Source organism: Scomber scombrus, chromosome 11 (assembly GCF_963691925.1).
Source record: "Scomber scombrus chromosome 11, fScoSco1.1, whole genome shotgun sequence".
Taxonomy (NCBI): domain Eukaryota; kingdom Metazoa; phylum Chordata; class Actinopteri; order Scombriformes; family Scombridae; genus Scomber; species Scomber scombrus.
Window position 1 is genome coordinate 3,778,905 of NC_084980.1, and position 19,468 is coordinate 3,798,372.

Below are 19,468 nucleotides of genomic sequence, written 5' to 3' on the forward strand. Positions count from 1 at the left end.
AATAATGATTTTATCGGGTTGCAGAAACACACATGGCAGTTTGATGTTCTAAGGCACACTTCAGTCTAATGAGAGATGGTCAGTCGCTCTGATGTCTACAAGTGAAGCTCAGAATAGAGCCTCCTTCTGGTTCTGGTTCAGCTCAACAGCTCTGAGAGTTTCTCTTCTCTTATTCTTTCCATCAGCAGCAGCCTCTCTTCCCATCTTGGGGTGCGGTCTCCTCCAGGTTGGCACGATCTGATTCTGACAAGACAAACATTTTTAAAAATATTTTTATGCTCTCAAGACTTCCATGAACATCAACATCTATTTGTTGAGTCATTGCTTACTGATAGTATCTCCTAGTCCGATACCAACAGGAACACCATTCTCCATGTCCTTCAGTATGCAGTTCTCAAAGGCCAAGGCTGCCACCCTGAAGAAAAACTCCTGCACATTTTCACCTAAAAATGAGAAAAAAACAACAAGTTTTTACAGTTGCCTTCAGTATTTCTCTGTTGCACTGTATTAAAGTTGCTTGTGCCATTATCGACGTAACAAACATTAAGAGGTTAAACTCTCTGTTTTACCTGTTTTGGATGAAACAGCCCAAAACTCTGCATGCATTTCTGTTGCTATCCTGACAGCATCTCTTTCTGTCCTCTGCTTTTCTTCTAGGGGCTTCAAAAGAAGACAAAAAAAAAGGTAAATGTGCATGTGAAAAATATGTAGTTCATGTAATTCAAACAGAAATCTTGTCTCAGCACTCACCAGCAGGTCGCTCTTTGTACCAACCAAGAAGATGAAACAGGAGCCAGGCTCATTTTCACTCATGGCCTCCTCCAACCACTGACTAGAGAGGAAAAACAAAATGTGATTTACAAATTACATTTTTTAAATGACAGATCAGGAGTTGCAGGGTTAGTCGGGGCTAATGTTCAATACCAACTGCTTAGAATTTTCTTGGCTAACTACTGAGACTTTTTAGTAATTCAGTCTGATTATCCGGCTACAGACTTCACAATTCTAACAGCTAAAAAACATAGTTCTGAAAGGAAAGGTGAATGATAGATATGTACCATTATACTTAGAGTAGATAAAGTGGTAAATCTTCACTAGATTTCGATTGTTGTTAAAGTAAGGAGCATGGAAGTTCATTCTTGACCTTTGGTGCCATTGGCTGGCTCAGGTGTAACAAGTGACCTCGTGTCACTGCAAGATGCAGCTGAAAGCTCCCAAAAAAGCTATTAAGTGGACTTTATTTTATCTCTACATTGTGACATTCTTGTTTGTGATGTGAATCCAAACTGTGCTATTAATTACTTGATGTTCAAATATACACTGAACAGGCTTTACAAAGTAATTCCTCATTCATTTATTGGTTAGATTTGTTGACTGTAGCTAGGAATCATTATTTGGTAGATTGTTCTTTAGCTGAGGTACAGTCCATTATTCCTAGCACATGTCACAATATGTAAAATACGAGCGTGTTTGCAGCTATTTAAAATGTATGCATCTATATGCTCTCTGTACTGAACCTTTTCTTCTTAGTAAATGTAACTTGTAAGTTTCCATGTGGGCAATACATCATTATTGAGCAGCTGCAGAGTGCTCACAATTAGTTTTTTTTTTATTCTGGCAGTGTGACATTGTATGAAACAGAGTAATGGAACAAATACAACAATGATGTCCTATTCCACGGTCAAAGTTAAAAAGGTTAAACTCTATACCCTACCGTGTATGATCCAGGGACTTGATGTCTGCCATGTCAAAGACTGTGATAATGACTGTAAAAGAAGAGCAGGGAGTTCCAGCATTGTTCCTTTTCTCCAGCTAAAAATGGTGTTAAAGCTACTTATTCAAAGTCAGTCATTACAGAATTGTCTTACCCTGTGCACCTCTGTAGTATGCAGAAGCGATGCATTTGAATTTTTCCTGCCCAGCAGTATCCCAGCTATGAGAAAAGGAAGCGATTGAGTATGCAGAGCAGAAGCTAAAGTATTCTCAAGTGATATGTATGCATGATTGGACTCTTCAAATCAAACTACTCACATCTGAAGAGAGAAAGGTACTCCAGATATCTCAAACCTCTCGATCTCAAAGTCCACTCCTATGGTGGCCTTGTAGTCTCTTTCAAATACATCCTTACAAAACCTGAAAACAGCAAAAAGTGAATTAAAATCTTTTCCTTATGACTGTGATGTTCAGAACTTAACTCGGACTCAACAAAGCCTCTGGATCTGCTATTCAACTACACGTCTTCTACGCAAAATGATGTTTGATTTTTGTATTATTTTGTTATTTTTGACTGACCACCACCCGAAGACATGTGCAACCTGCAATAAGGGGTTACAAGACATGGACATAGCTTCATTTTTCAGGGGTAACATATTAAGACAAGATTGGATACTTATCAATGACGTACCTATTTATAAGACAGGTCTTTCCCACGTTAAGGTCTCCAACAACCACCACTTTTGACATTTTCTGTCGGTCCCACCTTTAAAGAAAGGAAATGTATTATTCAATGAGAGACATGCTTTGAATGTGATGTTCAAAATATAGCTGAGAATGATGCATCGAACCCAAAAGAATAAGACTCACGGCTGACTCCTGGCAGCTCTGTCTTTACAGGCTGCTTTAGTCAGATTGTCCCAGTCTATCTTCAGCTGCACACTAGCTGCAGGCATGTAACACTGAAAAGAACAACAGCATATAGTACTGACATTTACTCTGCACACCACATATGTCTGAATTTGTACCATAATGTACGAGTCAACAGGTATCTTGCTGGGTACTACATGTTGTCATGCAAAGATTATTCCTTAGTAACTCCACTATGCTGCATGTGTAAATATTTCACTGTAACTGGGAAACAATGAACTGGGCTGAGTCGATCTCTGATAACGAGAAACACACTTAAGAGGCCTGCATGACTAGAAACCATTAAACTGGCCACTATGGTACAGCTTACTGTCGTAGAGGATGACAAGAGACCAACAAATATTCACATTTAAGAAGCTGGAATTTGAGAATGTGGACTTTCTTTTTCTTAAAGAATGACTCCCAATGATTAATCAATTATCAAAATAGTTGCAGATTCATTTAAAAGCTGACAACTAATCGATTCATCGAGTAATCGTTGCAACTCTAGGTGTAGTCTTCCGTCGCCAAAAAGATGAAGGTCAGCATTAAATTGACTTGATTTTACAGGTGATACATTGCACCTGCAAAATTTGGACCTTTTCAATGGCAGTTAAAATGGAAGGAAACTGAATTTATGGTGGATTAATGATAATTTAAGACAAACTTTTGACCTACTTTGACATTTTAAAATCTATTTTTGTACTTGCATATGTTCTATGTAGAACCACTGGGTGTTTCCTAAGACAGACTACACTGAGAACCTGTGACGCTGTAGAAGCCAAAGTTGCAAAAAAATCAAAGGTTCCTGTCAAGAAAAAGGTGCCTTAATGTGTTATTTGGAAATGACCCAGAAAGCATAAAGATACAGTTCATTGGCAAAAGTTCTGATAGGATAGCTGGCTGTAACAGCCCATAATTACCCTGATCTGACAGTGATTTGGCCATCTGAGAAAGTTAGATAGAATGCCACAGGTTCCTAATAAACTTCAGGTCCTCTAGAGTGCCGCCTCTACCATTTTAACCACAGCACTCTCACAGTGGTAATGGGCCTATATTACACTCTACTATATATACTGCTCATTTTATTAGTGACAACAGAGTCTATCTGATAGTGATTTACCTTCGGCAATTCCCAGATGACCCTGTCGTTGCCGATGGGCGGTGGGAATGGCATCCTCCCATTCCTGTTATCCTGCATGATGACCTGTGAGGGAATGTGTAACAGCAGTTAGCTCAGTTGATCTAATTCAGTCAAATAACCAGTGTTCCTTTAACATGTGTGGGCTTTTTCTTTCTAAAGGTCACATGTTCTCATAACCAAATACAAAATCTGATTCATCCCAACATTTAGCTTCAGTGGAGGTACACACAGTGTGTACAGTGTGTGTGTGTGTGTGTGACAGACAGGCACAGCTGGTAACTAGTGTGTAACAGTGATAACATCCATATATCTTTGATGGTTGGTGGTTTGAGGGACAGAAGACACTGGTTGGGACATTGATGTCTTTCAGGATGTGGCTGCAGCATCAAGCCACCACTACAAGGTTGACTTTTGCCTTCAAAATGAAAGCACGTTTAAGAAAGTCGAAGCAAATATACTTTCACTATTTAACACATTCGTTATTACTACTTCTACTGTCATTTTATGTTTTTAATTTACACTCCTTGCTTTTAAATTGCGTCGCATTATTCTGTAAACCAGCTGTAGCTTGTAGGTAAAGGTTTTAATTTGTAGGCTCTGAACGGAAGTATTTCCACAGTTTGTTTACCGTGACAGTGTAGGCGGCTGGCACTGACACCGCAACCAACTACTGCATGTTATCTCACCTTTGTGTCCTTTTTTACCGCTAAACATGTCTCCCTGTTACACTGTGACTCAGTTCAGAAGCTCTGTGAAAGAATTATACTCACCGTAAATGAAATAACGTCGAATATCCCCCTCTGTCTTCCTGACTGGGGACTCTGCTGCAGCTACAAGCCCCGACGCTGTTGGAAGATGAGCTCGTTTCCATGACAACCATGTTGCGCCTTTGTCACGTGATACGTTGACTTTTATTGCACGTGGTTGAAAACGAGGTCTCTCACAGGGGTCCCCTAAGATCACTGTCAAAGCAAAGAAATGTTTATTTTTTTCCTATGTAATATGCCTTTAATGCCAAAATTATAATACAGTGAACAGGTGTAGTAGAAGTAAGTTGTTTATTGGGACCATGTTACCACTTGATGTACTGATACAGAGTTAGTTTATAGCTCATTTTCATCTGCAGTCCCCTCAGTAGGTCAATCATAAAACTTATAACAGGACAATAACAAACAGTGCAAAGCAGAAAACACACAATACACATACAAAATACAAAGCTGCACACAATATCACATCACATACAATGTAGAGTCAGTGGTCACAATACAACTGCACAGACTGTAATCTGTAAGTATAATGCACAAAACATGATCACTACCCACAGTGTGAACCCAGGGTGCAACCTAGTCCAGCTGTCAGCATGTAAACAGCTTTAGCAAAAATTGCAACATTATTACATTGCTGGCCAAATAAATATGGTAGTAGGATAGAGAAATACATCTGTCATCTGTCCAGTCCTGCTGTGTGCCCAAGCAAGTGTCTTTTCAAGTATGGGTCAAAACTGTCATATCAGCCACACACAGACACACACACCTGCATAACCTAACCCACTAAGCTGATTTAGTGGCTGTGTTGCATTTCCTTCTCCATCTCCTCTGGCTCATTCATGTCATAGGCAGTTGTTGGGGACATTAGTAGCATTAACCCAATGGTAGTGGTGCCCCTGTTCTGAAAATTTAACTTACCTTTCAGAATGATCTACCTACATGATGTGCGCATGTGCAGTGCGGAGTTTACAGAGGACCCGTCCATAATTGTAACCTACCCTGGAGAGTCTATCTTGCCGAAGTGGATCTACAGGATAGTCTATCGTCTTGCCGAAGTGGATCATATTGTGCTAAAACCATGGGTAGCACATACTGTCAGGCAGGAAATATCTATCAGTATGACCTACTGCATAATATAATGGGTAGTAGGTCATTCTGATAGATATTTCCTGCCTGACAGTATGTGCTACCCATGGTTTAACCACAATATAATGGGTAGTAGGTCATTCTGATGGATATGTCCTGCCTGACAGTATGTGCTACCCATGGTTTAAGCACAATATAATGGGTAGTAGGTCATTCTGATGGATATTTCCTGCCTGACAGTATGTGCTACCCATGGTTTAAGCACAATATAATGGGTAGTAGGTCATTCTGATGGATATTTCCTGCCTGACAGTATGTGCTACCCATGGTTTAAGCATAATATAATGGGTAGTAGGTCATTATGATATATATTTCCAGAATGACAGAATGTGCTACCCTACTTGATGTGATGAGCTAGGTTATCCTGAGCGGGTAGGTCAGTTTATCAGACTTGTCTGAAAGCCTGACCTACTGGTAGGTCATCCTGAGGAAGTAGGTCAACTTTTCAGAACGCCCCTTTCTCAATGGGTATTTGCATCAATCCCCTGTATTTTTTCATATAAGTGTATTAACCCATGTGAGAGATAACACCTTTGACCACATATGTCTCTCTAACTCAGTCCCAGTTTTAGTTCAATTTTATTTGCAATCATTTTCCTTGAGTAGTGAAAAGTGAGCTCCACTGTCCCAGAGTTCGCAGAGCCATAGAAGAACAAAAGTGGAGTAATTGCACCACCTAGTGGTGTCACAGTGTCTATCATAAATCTCAGTTTATAATACAAGAAGAAAAATCCTACTTGAATGATGAAAGAAACAATGATTTCTTCTTTATTAGTTAACCATTTTTCTTTATAAGAATATAAGATTTCTCTGCATCGAATGTATTCTCACTTCCATTATCTTCGATTTATATATTTCTTTATATATTTCTCATTTCAAAGCATTAAAACATTTTAAAATGACGTTGATAAGGATATAATATGTATTTTAACAATATGATAACTTAAAACTCTTTTTTAAAAGTCATTAGGTGAGATATCACTGTCATCATTATAAAATGTGCAAGGTTTGCATGATTTTCTCAGAGTTTCCAAATTGGGACATCTGATGCTTTCTAGGCAGCCTTATAGTACTCCTATGATGGAGTAATATTAAATAGACCTCAATTACACAACTTAACCCTTTCACGCGTAGTGGTCACTGCAGTGGACAGCTATACATTTCTTATGTATGAAAGGATTTTGATGGCATAGTTACACTTCAGCCACCAGTGGACACTAGTGCGTCATCCCATACATCACCACTAGACCTGCAGTCATGTTTTTGGTTGTAGATCAGTTGATTTATGTTATTATAATGTAATAGGCTAGTAAATCATTTGGTGAAAGAAAAAATAAAGGTCAAATATGTTTTTTCATGCCTAAAGAGAAATGAAAAAAAGGAGAAAAATCACGACTGAGGTTATCATAATTCATGCATGAGAGGGTTAATAACAAATGAGCACAATATAAGCTAAAATAGTTCATGTGTAAATTTGACACAAAATCCATTTTCAAGACCAGGACAACCACATGGAAGACGGAAGGATATTACTTTTCAGTGGTGCAAATTTCTGACTAATTTGGGATTAATCAAACTATGTGGACCCAAATACTATGGAATAAACATGTCATAACTAAAACACGGTAATACCGTAAATGAATGTAACTATATTATATTAGGTTGCGTGCAGCTGTAACACTGATGCACTTGAAGGTGCTCTCTGGTCACGTGTTGCGTGTTGGTGAAAGTGTTGCTGGGAGCGGACGAGCTGCGAAATGTTTGCTATGAGGAGGACCGAGGACGTCACATAAAGTTGTCCGTGAAATAAGTGAAAATAGACGACGCGGTTTAGTTTTTATTCCCAGTAAAATGTGTTACAAATAATGTTGTCAGTTGGAGTTTGGGACATCTGCCGAATTAGGAAACGAAGTGAACAGGTTTGTCGACGCTCACTTGATGCTAGCGCTTAGCAAACACAATTAGCCAATGAAGTAGTGTAGCTTAAACGGAGCAGATTGTTGATGTCAGTTCATGGTGATTTTCTAGTTCGTTTTGTGAGTTTTCCTCCAACTTGCATGTCATTCGAATTCGTACTCGAAAGGGTTCATTTTTTTTTACTTGGCTAACAAATAGCTTAGTTAAGTGGGCTTGATAATAACGTGATATAGTGGTAGCATACTGCTAGCATCGTGTTACAAACATTTTTTTTAACAGGTTAAACGACACTGTCTAAAGCCTGGGACACTCTAGGCAACGCAATGCAATTTTATTTATAGAGCGCATTTCATACCCAGGAGCAACTCAATGTTATTTACATAAAAACAAACATTGAACAGTAAGAATTGGAAATAAATAACATACAATTTGAAAAATTTAATTAAAACCCAACAATAGTAGAAATTTGAAACATTAAAAAATACAATTTGAAAAATAAAATTAAAACCCAACAATAGTAAAAATTGGAAACATTAAAACATACAATTAAAAACAAAAAAAGTACAGAAAAATAAAATAAAAGCTAGACTAGAATAGGGCATCAAATTTAAGTTTGCATCACGAAATACTGATTTGCTTTAACATTATTTAAAATCATTACCTTTAGCCTTGGTGGTGTTGTTTTCATGATCCCTTACACTAACTTTAAATACAATTTAAACATGTATATGTATTTGAAATGAGGCGATGGTTATGACTGGAATCAAACAGGTTGTACCTTCTGATTTTGGTAACATTATTTCAATGCTTGTGGATAAAATGGGGGTGCCTGGTAAGAGGTTACATTTTGCTGATGGGAGCACAGTTAAATTATGAAAACTATTAATAACATGGCTTATATTTATGATTTATGATTAATATTGGGCAACAACTGGACACTTACATGAACGTTTTTTCTTTTTTTTCTTTCAAAATAGCAATTTATGGCTGAACCCAGAGATGGAAGAAAGATCCAAGAGTAGTTCATCCAACAAGTGAACATCTAATGGGTGAGTAATCCCTCTGTGGTTTTATATATTTTATAATTTTGTAATTTCTGCAGCATTAAAAGGTTTCTCTCTCCTGTTGCACTTTTGTTAGGACAGTGTCACCAGGATAGCAAACACATGTACAGAGGCACAGATGGAGTTATTGGCTCTGCTTGCTTCTGAAGTTGTCACTGTATTAAAAATTGAGGTTACAGCTGAAGCAATACATTTCACAGATATTTCACAGCTAGTCCTATTGTCATTAGCAATTTCATTAGTACTACCATCACTGTTAACGTTTGGACTGATACTAATTTTGGTACTGTTAGTGCTACTACTATTACTGCTATTGTCTGTAGTATCACTATTGTTGCTACAGTTAGCGCTGCTGCTGCTGCTGCTGGTGCTGCTGCCATTACTTCATCCATTATTGCTACTGTTGGTGACGCCACTACTATTACTGACAATTGTAGTGAGACTAATGTTACTTCTACACAGTGCTACACAGTGCTGCTACTTGTATTGCCATTATCACAAGTACTACTGTTATTAGCACTGCTAGTGCTAGAATGCTAATACTACCAATAATTACAGCTAGATTTACTACCAGTGTCACTCTTTGTGCTGCTGTTGTTACAGATATTTGCTGGTGCTGCTGTATTAACAGTAGTACTAATAATATTGATAGTGGCAGTTGTACTGCTATTGCTGTTGTATTAGTAGCAGCAGTAGTACTAATATTACTGTTTGTGTCATTAGTGCTGGTTTCAGTTGTGTAAGTGCTGCAGTGTGTGTTGGTCAGCCACACTTGTTTGTTACTGCTTTACTTTGCTGCTCCACTCCGCTAATGTGAATTAGTAGAAAGTTCACAGTATGGAGTCTGTGGTCCCATGCTAACAGGCACTGACAGAGAGCAGAGCAGAGGAGGGGGAGACGCAGGGGCAACAATACCCTAGTCTTGGGATACCAGGCAGTCTGAGATCTCCCGGCCTACCAATTGCCTGGGGATTTCAGAATGCAAGTTAGTTGCTTGAACGGCCACTAACAAACCTACAGCCCTCACATTTAGTTAAGGGCATGCGTTACCAGAAACTCCCAAGTGTCCCACCATTTTCCTCCCTGGTGAACTCAAGCATTCAGGGGAAACATTGCTAGTACTCCTCAGTGCTTTTATATAATACTAGTACTGGTGCCGTCAGTGGTACACATTCTGTTAGTATAATGATAATTAGATTACATGTACAATCAATGAGTAGAATGGGTTAAAATGAAAAAGGTTTTGCGTTGGCCGGGAATCGAACCCGGGTCAACTGCTTGGAAGGCAGCTATGCTAACCACTATACCACCAACGCATGATGTTCAACTGTGTCATAACTCTATAAATTACGCAACCATAGGGTGCAACTGTGCATTTGTTTTTCAGTACACAACACTGCACGTTCAATTCACAAAATATCTTATTTCATTTCAATGGAATCAGATGCATGATCTGTTAAGATGTGGTGTTGTGCTGCTGAGAAGCCTCCGTATTTAACCTTACTCACTTGGTGATTGTGTCACCAGTTTCCGTAGTGTAGTGGTTATCACGTTCGCCTAACACGCGAAAGGTCCCCGGTTCGAAACCGGGCGGAAACACTTTTTGATTTGCACAATTATGTATGAACACACAAGGAACTTGACTTTAGTTTCCGGTGGCTCTCAAAGGACTCTGATATACTATACTGAAGGATACATATACCTAAAACATACGGCAGAACAACAGAACAAGTACAGCAGACTAACAGAGAAAAGCATATATAAACACAAAGCTACTACTAGGCAAATAGGTGGAAAAAGAAACCTGAAGGATTCCCCAGCCGACAGAGTGCTGTTGAGCTTGTTGAGGGGTTTCCTCCTGAAGTCTACTGTCATCTCCATGAATGTGTTCAGCTTCAGTGATGTGAGTGAACCATAGGGCCAGTTGTGTTTCTCTAAATTTAAGATTTTGATATCATGTGTAGTGCATTCCTATTTATTCAGTAGCAGTAGAATATTGATTATGGAAAACCCTACATCACAATCAAATATGTCGGGGGGGAAAATGGTAGCGCCCAACGTGGGGCTCGAACCCACGACCCTGAGATTAAGAGTCTCATGCTCTACCGACTGAGCTAGCCGGGCATGTGTGACTCAGAAAATATGAGTATTTTTATTCCTGCGCCAATAATGTGCCTGTTTCTATTACACAAAAGGTTATGGAGGTTGTGTATGTTCCTGGCAGACAATATCTTTAGTTAAGGCAAATTTGTTTCTACCAGTGACGATATACAATGTAATTTATTAATACTGAAACACCAGGCTTGGACTGTGACTCTACCTTTTTTGAGTTAATTTGTTTGATATTTGAAAAAAAAAGAAGCATATTGTTGTCATTGAGTTGAGTATGTAAACATTTACCCAATACAAACTTCAGGGTCAGAATCGTCTGTTTAAGCTCCAATCTCATCATCCTTTCATGGTATTCACTCTCTGATGTGAGACTGGATGTAGGCATATCATGCAGTGTAGGACATTTGACATCACAAATCGTCCTTTCTTTCCATTGTGATTCAATTACGTACTATAGGAGAACAATGCTCCAGCAACTCATCAAAGTAAGTAAACATTTTTCATATACATTATATGCCCATCATTATATTTCTATCATTTTGTTATCGAGGACCACATTATGTTATATAGCCACTTCAGTCAGAATAGCTAGAAATATATAACGCTACCAAATCTACTGAGTTTAGGTAGCCAATGTTAATTATAGAGCTATATTAACTTACATATTGTGATCGCTATTGATAATGGTAGTGTGTTTATGTGCTGCAGTGTCAGTGGTATTGTTCAATGCATGTTCACATTCTGTGTTTATTTGTTGACAAGCTATTGTGGGTTTGCTTACAGTACCTGTCATTTTACTGTTATATTAACTAGTTATCTAGCTACCTAGCAAATTACATTAATGTAAACTACCTTCAATGAATAATGTAATGTATTTGCTCACCTGAAGTCTAGGTAAGAATGACAGCTTTTAATGGTCGTATATATGTCCTGTCATTACTGTATCTGGAAGCAAAAAATATGTTTTCAGTGTAGTTTGCCTAACCAACAGTATTGTTATTGTACTCATAAGCATGCACTTGTTCAGCATACATGTTTTTGCCATGATACATGGCTGTAACCTTTGTTATCGTCATCATTTCCGCATTATCTTTAGATGAGCACTAAGCGTAAGAGCCTCGATGCCATGGAAGAGTTGATGGTGGGACCACCCCCAAGACATCAGAAGTGGTATGACCTCTATCAGAAGATAAAGTGTATCAAAATGTGATAAGAAATAATTATCCTTAAGAATATGCCTTGGGTACACAGGTTGCGTAGCAGCACACAGCCTCTCCATATATACACAATATTATCCATATACATGTACAATTAAAAAAAAAAAAAAAAAAAAAAAAAAAAGCTATTATCAGGGTTGTAAATTAGCACGACCAAATGCCAGTGAATTTGAAAAGCCACAAATCACAGTGGCCTTTAGTCTCTTCCTGTCTGCATCTCGAGTCTCGACCAATCAGAGTGGTTTGGGCAACTGACCACAAATTTTATTGGATGTGAAATTCCCATTCCAATCTGTGTGTTTGCCACAATGCAAGTTGCATCATCAGATTAAGAATGAAAAGGAAGAAATCTGACAAACTCTCTAATCTAAAAATGTGGTGTTACATTCTGGGTGTAAAGAGAGTAGCTGATGTAAGTTCACTTAAAGTTACGCAATAGGAGATGACTGCCTTTTGACAACGTTGAGTGGCTTTTAGAATGTAAAATCTAGTGGACAAAAAAGTTCATTTAGAACACTGCTTAACGTGTAGCATCACACAGATCCAAACACAACATGATGCCCCACATCAACATATTATGGCACATTCCACCAAATAAGACCTGTAATCCCCCCTACCCCCTAAAAAACACGCACAAATATAGTTTTGCGCAACTATTTTGTTAGTACCTTGAATTGACCCCATTCATTTTGTACAGCCTAACCCTAACCATAACCAATTTATGCCTAACCTTAGCATAACGTAACCTTAGCATAAATCTACCCCTTACTTTAACCAAGATGTCAGAAATTATGTTTTGCCACACTCTCTCACACACACACACACACACACACACACACACACACACACACACACACACACACACACACACACACACACACACACACACACACACACACACACACACCAGACCATGGTCACTTTTGGGGACATTATGTAGTCTAGCATTCATTTTCTGTAGCCCTAACCCTAACCTTAACTTAACCTTAACCATAACCATAGCCATAGCCCTTTCCTAATTGGAGACATGGCTTTTTATCCCCAATTGCACAAGCCGTCTTCAACTAAATTTGTCCCCAAACGTAGCCTATGACAGAGCGCATGCACACACACACTCTTTGTCTTTAGTAGTTTGATTGGTAGTCTTCCCCAAACTGAATTTACACATATTAAGAAAAATTCAGTTCCTAAGCACATCATGTACATTTCAATTTTATTGAAGATATATTCCACTTGTGAGTGAAGTAGCGCATCTGTCTCTGTGGCGCAATTGGTTAGCGCGTTCGGCTGTTAACCGAAAGGTTGGTGGTTCAAGCCCACCCAGGGACGGGAATTCATTTTCTTGAGAGAATGTCAAGTGTATTCTGCCATTTACAAATAGTAAATGAATCCTTCTCAGTCATGAATTATTTATAACAAAAACAATCCTTAGTCAAATCTGTGGCCAAATAAAGAGTAGCAGTATTTCTTGTATGTGGGGAGGAATGACAGTGATGAGTGTTTTAATGATACCAATACTCTTAATTGATAGTGTTGACCAGTTCAATGTGTACTCAATACAGCGGTTTTCAGTTTCCATTGATAACTGTTTTGTCAGCTTTTGTAACCATTCTTGACGCTGTTTTATTATCTCTGCTATACCGTGTACTCTGGAGTTGCAATGTGTGTATGGACAGTGGGGGGAGGGGTAGAGCTGTAACACACCCTTTTGCAAACACAGCCTGACAGTGGGAGAGGAAAGGGGGGAAAAAAGAGGCAAGTAAGCACTTACAAGTGTAAATTACTCAAAAATCTTTTTTATTCTTCTATTCTGTTTGCTTTTTATTTTATTTGTTACTTACTTAGAACCGGTCCCACATTCAGAAAGGTTCAGCCCTAATCCCTGGGGGAGGGGAGGTTGGGTAAATGGAATCCGAGCTCTTAAAGTAACAGCTAGGTATCGTGAGGCCAGAAGGACTGCAGTACTTTGTGGTTGCATGATACTGGATAGAATGGCTCTAAGAGTAATTGGAAAAACAATGAAAAGCTAGATCCAGGCCTCTATCCAATCTCTATTTTTGTACAAAGATTCTGGCATGTTTGCATTGGACTGCATTAAATAAACACTCTAATTTCTCCCTAAACAGCATCATCACATGACAACTGTGTTATAATCTTAGACAGGAAGAGAAGTAACTCTAAGAAATGTCAAGAGACTGAGACCTACACAAACACCTGACATGTGAGAAAAAGGTCTGGAAAACTTGAATTAAAAAATCCCCATTGCCTGACTACTCAAACAAACAGCAGAGCTGTAAGAAGACTATGGCAGCCATGATTTATTACCTTATGTTAGCCACAAAAAAAGGGTTGTTCATATTGGGAGAGCATGACAAGTATGCTTATAAGTGAGAGTAAGGTAGCGAATGAGATCGATAGGAAGATTGATGTGAAATAGTGTTCTTTTGAGCAAGGTGTGGTATCTGTCTCTGTGGCGCAATTGGTTAGCGCGTTCGGCTGTTAACCGAAAGGTTGGTGGTTCAAGCCCACCCAGGGACGGTATATATTTTCCAGAGAAAATGGAATATTTGTATTGTGCAATTGTAAGCAGCGGGCCAGTCAGTCACAAACTGTCAAAAATGAGTGCCATGTTGAATCAAATTTGTGGCTATATGTTGAGCATTTTTCCCAGTATGTTATGTGAACACTGTTACTAGCCAAATAACAAAATGGCTGCCACTGTTTTTAAACTTTGTTTATGAATTAAGATCGACAAGCGGGTTGGTTAATTAATAGTAATAATGCAGGAGCTGTAGTGGATCTCACTACCCTGGAGACCTGTAGAATAAAGCATTGCATGATACATGCATACATAAGTTAAATATTTTACACACATTTTCACTGTGCCTAGTACAAAAGGGGTTGGGAAGGCTGAAAAACCATTGTATGGACACAATGGAACGCTAGTCTAGATTTTTGACCATTCACACTTACCTCCTCAACTTGAATGACAGATTACCTACTGTGACGCAACTGAATCGTGATAAAAATGAAAATCAGGTGGTAATAGCCTAATTACAAATTTGTAGTCTAAATTTATTTTATATTATACTATACTACTATATACTAATAATAATAACAACAGTAGTGCATTTTATTTATAGGTGCCTTTCAAAGCACTCAAGGACACCTCACAAGACAAAAAAACAACAACAACAGTACATCAAACATAATAAAATCAGCAAAGATTGAAGTGGAAGTTAGTACAATTTTACAATTTAATTTAAAGTTCTAGATAGCTGGTAACATTGCTATCATGTGTTTTCCATCACTCAGTGGATGGTCCATCAGAGAGGGTAGTCGGAGCGAACGCAACAGACTCACACTTCAACTCATCAAATGTTTTCTCCCCACTTGCATTCCATGAAGACATGCCCTACTCTGCCTCTGATTGGCTAGTACTCATTGCCTTTGTTGGTTGGGTTTAGGCATAAGGAATGAGACGGTTAGGATTAGTGTAAAAATATTAGAGTCAGAGCCAATCAGAGGCTGATTAGGTCTTCACAGAATGTGGGAATAAAAATAACATCTTCAACTCACTTGTGTCTGAATTGGTGTACTGTTTTTTCCGGAGTGAGGTCAAGTGATGCCCAAAAATACACCTGTAACTATCCTTTATCACCATAGGTGCTGCCAAGGAGAACAAAACAAAGATCTTCGAGATTACTTTAATCAACTCAAAAATGCTAAATTCTATTACAAGGTGTTAGTTTTCTCATTCTACTTGTAAATTGTCACAATTACTAGAACGTTTTGATGTCCTGCGCAAAGTCCACTTTATTAGATAAAAAATAACAGTGTAGGTACTAATATGTTTGTCGAGTAATACTACTGTAACTGCCTGCAGGAATGTTTTTCAAATCATTTGCTTTTTAATGTCCAGGGTAGTTATTGTGTGCACCAGAAACTAGCAGGTGGTGTCTGTGAGCCATGAGAAACTCATGTAAACATCATTGGAATCCCACTTTTACAATAGCTGTATTTACGTGCTCTGAAGTAACCAGGTTACAATTAGCTTTCTCAAGTAAGCTTATTTCTTATACTTTGGATAGCAACCAACATCAGCTTTGTTGTCATGTGTACATGAGTATATCTACAATAAAATCCTGGGGGGCATCAGTGCATTATCTACTTGTGCAGCCCTAACCCCTTTATGAAGACCATATTCAGACCACATCAGGTGGTGCTGCAAAAATGTTGAATAAGGGTAGTGTGTTTAGGTTTACAAAGACAGTTTTTTCTTGTGAGTGATCTGCAGTGTCTGTCTCTGTGGCGCAATCGGTTAGCGCGTTCAGCTGTTAACCAAGAGGTTGGTTGTTTGAGCCCACCCAGGGACGTGAGAATTGTTTTCAGTGAGAATATGGAGTGTCAAAACTGTAGTCTGCCATTTTAGGCAGTAAATACGTCCTTGCCAGTCAGTCACAAATTAACAATAAGAAGAGCCATGTTAATCAAATTTGTGGAGCAATATTTCCAGTATGCTGGGAGTATTCTTTCAAGTGTTGTATGTTACGTGAACGCTGTTGCTCTGAAATGTCCAGAGTCAACTTTTGGAGCAATGCAGACTAACGTTATGCTACAGTGGCCAATCACAGCTGACAATCATACTGGTTGGAGCCATGCAACCCTGCCATGAAGGAGGACAAAGATGTTACCAGTAGGATGGGAGGATATTTCTCTTCATTTGGTAATGTTAAAAGTAAAGACCATTAGAAGCCCACCTTTTTAAATGAAAGTTAGGCTTTCCTGTCAACTACCCAATTACTATGTAGTGCCTTACTGAATTACATCATGTTGGGGGCTGACAAAAGTTGAACAAGGGTGTTGGGCTCTGCCAGGGTTTTGCCATAGACAGCAACTTTTGATTTTCATGAAAAGAATCTGGACATTGTCTTGTATGTTTACCAAAGGATTGCATCTCTGCTTTTTGTGTTGAATGTGGTTCTGCTGGCTGCATCAATCCATGATTTCCACTCCGCAGTGGTGCATGTGGTTGGAGATTTGAGAGTCAGCATATCCTTGTCCAAGGCCATGGTGCCCTGCTGTAAAGTGGTGAATAGTTCGCTTCAGGTTGGGAGAGAATGCTAAAGTATGCTTATCAGTGAGAGCAAAGCCCGATTTATGCTTCTGCGTCGGAACCTTTCGTAGTTCTGCGTCGAGGGAATGCGTTGCTTTGCAATTCACTGCCATGCCGTGAAATGAGATGGAGAATGAGATTGACAGGAATATTGGTGTGGTGTAATTAGTAATACAGTGAGAATTTTTTCTTGGAATTACATTTTGGTATCTGTCTCTGTGGCGCAATTGGTTAGCGCGTTCGGCTGTTAACCGAAAGGTTGGTGGTTCAAGCCCACCCAGGGACGGGGAAATAGTTTTCAGTGAGAACATGGAGTGTAACAACTGTATTTTCAGGGTTTCTCGCAGAAAATGTGTTAGTTAAGGTGGTGGGGGGCAGTGAGACCGGGGTGGGCTGTTGTCAAAAGTAGGCTATTAGACAGCCACGTGTAAACGCAACTATCCTTGACAATAAATAAAACATTATGCTATCATAATAATTTCAGATAGCCTACTACGAGCCAACAGTTGACAGGTTATTCTAGAATTTAGGCCTGAAATTCCTTTTTTTTTTAATAGGGGGAATTCCCTCCTTAAACGTCCTATTCTTACCACAGATTGTATTTTGTCACTTTCCTTCAATTTAAGATATTATCTGGACTATATTATATAGTAATTAGTTATTAGGTATACACTTTAGTAGTTTTATTCTCTGAACTACAGTCACCTGTAACTTCAACAATATAATTCAATCTAATTCAACAGCTCTGCTATAAATTCAGCTTTTTAAAAAAAGTTTATACATTTTCAGTTTTTGTTGATATTGCATTACATTGAATGGTGTTCTTAATATTTTTCTCTTCTCATGTATGTTGATGGAGTGGACAAAATATTAGGAACACCTTTCAATATATTGCACCCTAATACACCACAATCACTCAATAATGTACAAAGCAGAATTTTCAACTTCTTGTCAAAAAATGTATAAGCTTCATAAATGTAAAAATGTATAGCAGAGCTGCTGTATTGGATTAAATTAGATTGCACAGGTTAAGACATTGAGTTTATCTTATATAGTTAACTTATTCCTTGAACTATATTTTATAGTAATTACAAGTTATATAGTATTATACAGTTAAGTAGTGATATTCAGTTTCAGTAGCATCACGTTTTTGTTGAATCTGCCTCACTCTCTCTCTTCAAGTCTGTTGAATGAGAAACATCTGAGTGGCTTAAAATTGATGTTTTGTAACATCAGCTGATAAAACGCCCATCACCGCAGCGTTTTTACACATTGCGCCATTAATATCACCTGTTTATTTGGAGCCATTCATATACCGGTTAGCCTGAAACTTGTTACTATAGTAACGTCAGTTACCTGTCTGAGGATTACCGTTGTTAATGTTGACATCACATGGGGCTGTTGTCATTAGTTTTTCGGCCTTCGCTGTTTTTTCTGAGTAGGTTCTGCCTCAGATGATGTAGATTTATGTTTTAACCAGCGGTCTGTGTTTGTTTCCTTAAACTTAATATCACTTTTAGCTTGTCTGTGTTTGTTTCCTTAAACTTAATATCACTGTTAGCGTGTCTGTGTTATGCTAGCGGGAGGTGCAGAGAGATCTACAGGTGTGTTCAGGGTCGAAGTCAGACATACAACCCTGCCATGAGGGAGGATACAGATGTTACCAGGAGGAGTGGAAGATATTTCTCTTAACATGGTAATGTTAAAAGTAAAAAACTGTTTAAAAGCCCAACTTTTTAAATGAAAGTTAGGCTTGATGTTGGTTTCTCGATTACCATGTAGTGCCTTACTGAATGACAGCATGTTGGGGGCTGACAAAAGTTGAACAAGGGTGTTGGGCATAGCCATGGTTGAGATATTACGTAGCCTGCAACTTTTGATTTTCTTGAAAACAAATCTTGACATCATGTTAACCAAAGGATTGCAACTCTCCTTTATGCGGAGAATGTGGTTCTGCTGGCTGTATCAATCCGTGATTGCACTTTGCACTGGCGCATGTGGGTGGGGATTTGAGAGTAGTCATATCCTTGTCTGAGGCAATGGTGCCCTGCTGTAAAATGGTAAATAGTTCCCTTCAGGTTTGTAGAGAATGCTACGGTATGCTTATCAGTGAGAGCAAAGCCCGATTTATGCTTCTGCGTCGGAACCTTTCGTAGTTCTGCGTCGAGGGAATGCGTTGCTTTGCAATTCACTGCCATGCCGCTAGGGGGAGTGTGTGGTTTCAGAGGAGTCATATCCGTATCCTTGTTTATCTTCCGGTCACAGTCGCATGTTTTTTTTTTTTTTTTTTTTGGTGACAGTAGCATGTAGCATTGTGCTATGTGCAGTAATAACAGAAAAAACATACCTTTTGTTCATTATTA

The 19,468-nt window shown here is 38.7% G+C and overlaps 1 protein-coding gene and 6 non-coding genes across 7 annotated transcripts; 4 read left to right on the plus strand and 3 right to left on the minus strand.

Moving 5' to 3' along the window:
• Positions 1 to 181: 181 nt before the first annotated feature.
• Positions 182 to 3,823, minus strand: rab36 (RAB36, member RAS oncogene family). Its single transcript, XM_062428497.1, has 10 exons — positions 3,746 to 3,823; positions 2,584 to 2,675; positions 2,405 to 2,479; positions 2,032 to 2,133; positions 1,869 to 1,933; positions 1,715 to 1,766; positions 751 to 832; positions 570 to 660; positions 330 to 443; positions 182 to 243 (listed from the first exon to the last, which is right to left on the minus strand). Exons 1-10 carry the CDS (start codon positions 3,821 to 3,823, stop codon positions 182 to 184), a joined length of 813 nt encoding a protein of 270 aa, XP_062284481.1.
• Positions 3,824 to 9,904: 6,081 nt separating this feature from the next.
• Positions 9,905 to 9,976, minus strand: trnag-ucc (transfer RNA glycine (anticodon UCC)). Its single transcript has one exon. It is a non-coding gene; the product is annotated as a tRNA-Gly (tRNA).
• A 210-nt stretch (positions 9,977 to 10,186) lies between these two features.
• On the plus strand, positions 10,187 to 10,259 carry trnav-aac (transfer RNA valine (anticodon AAC)). The gene has a single exon. It is a non-coding gene; the product is annotated as a tRNA-Val (tRNA).
• Positions 10,260 to 10,711: 452 nt separating this feature from the next.
• trnak-cuu (transfer RNA lysine (anticodon CUU)) lies at positions 10,712 to 10,784 on the minus strand. The gene has a single exon. It is a non-coding gene; the product is annotated as a tRNA-Lys (tRNA).
• Positions 10,785 to 13,244: 2,460 nt separating this feature from the next.
• trnan-guu (transfer RNA asparagine (anticodon GUU)) lies at positions 13,245 to 13,318 on the plus strand. Its single transcript has one exon. It is a non-coding gene; the product is annotated as a tRNA-Asn (tRNA).
• Positions 13,319 to 14,453: 1,135 nt separating this feature from the next.
• On the plus strand, positions 14,454 to 14,527 carry trnan-guu (transfer RNA asparagine (anticodon GUU)). The gene has a single exon. It is a non-coding gene; the product is annotated as a tRNA-Asn (tRNA).
• A 2,790-nt stretch (positions 14,528 to 17,317) lies between these two features.
• On the plus strand, positions 17,318 to 17,391 carry trnan-guu (transfer RNA asparagine (anticodon GUU)). Its single transcript has one exon. It is a non-coding gene; the product is annotated as a tRNA-Asn (tRNA).
• Positions 17,392 to 19,468: the final 2,077 nt, after the last annotated feature.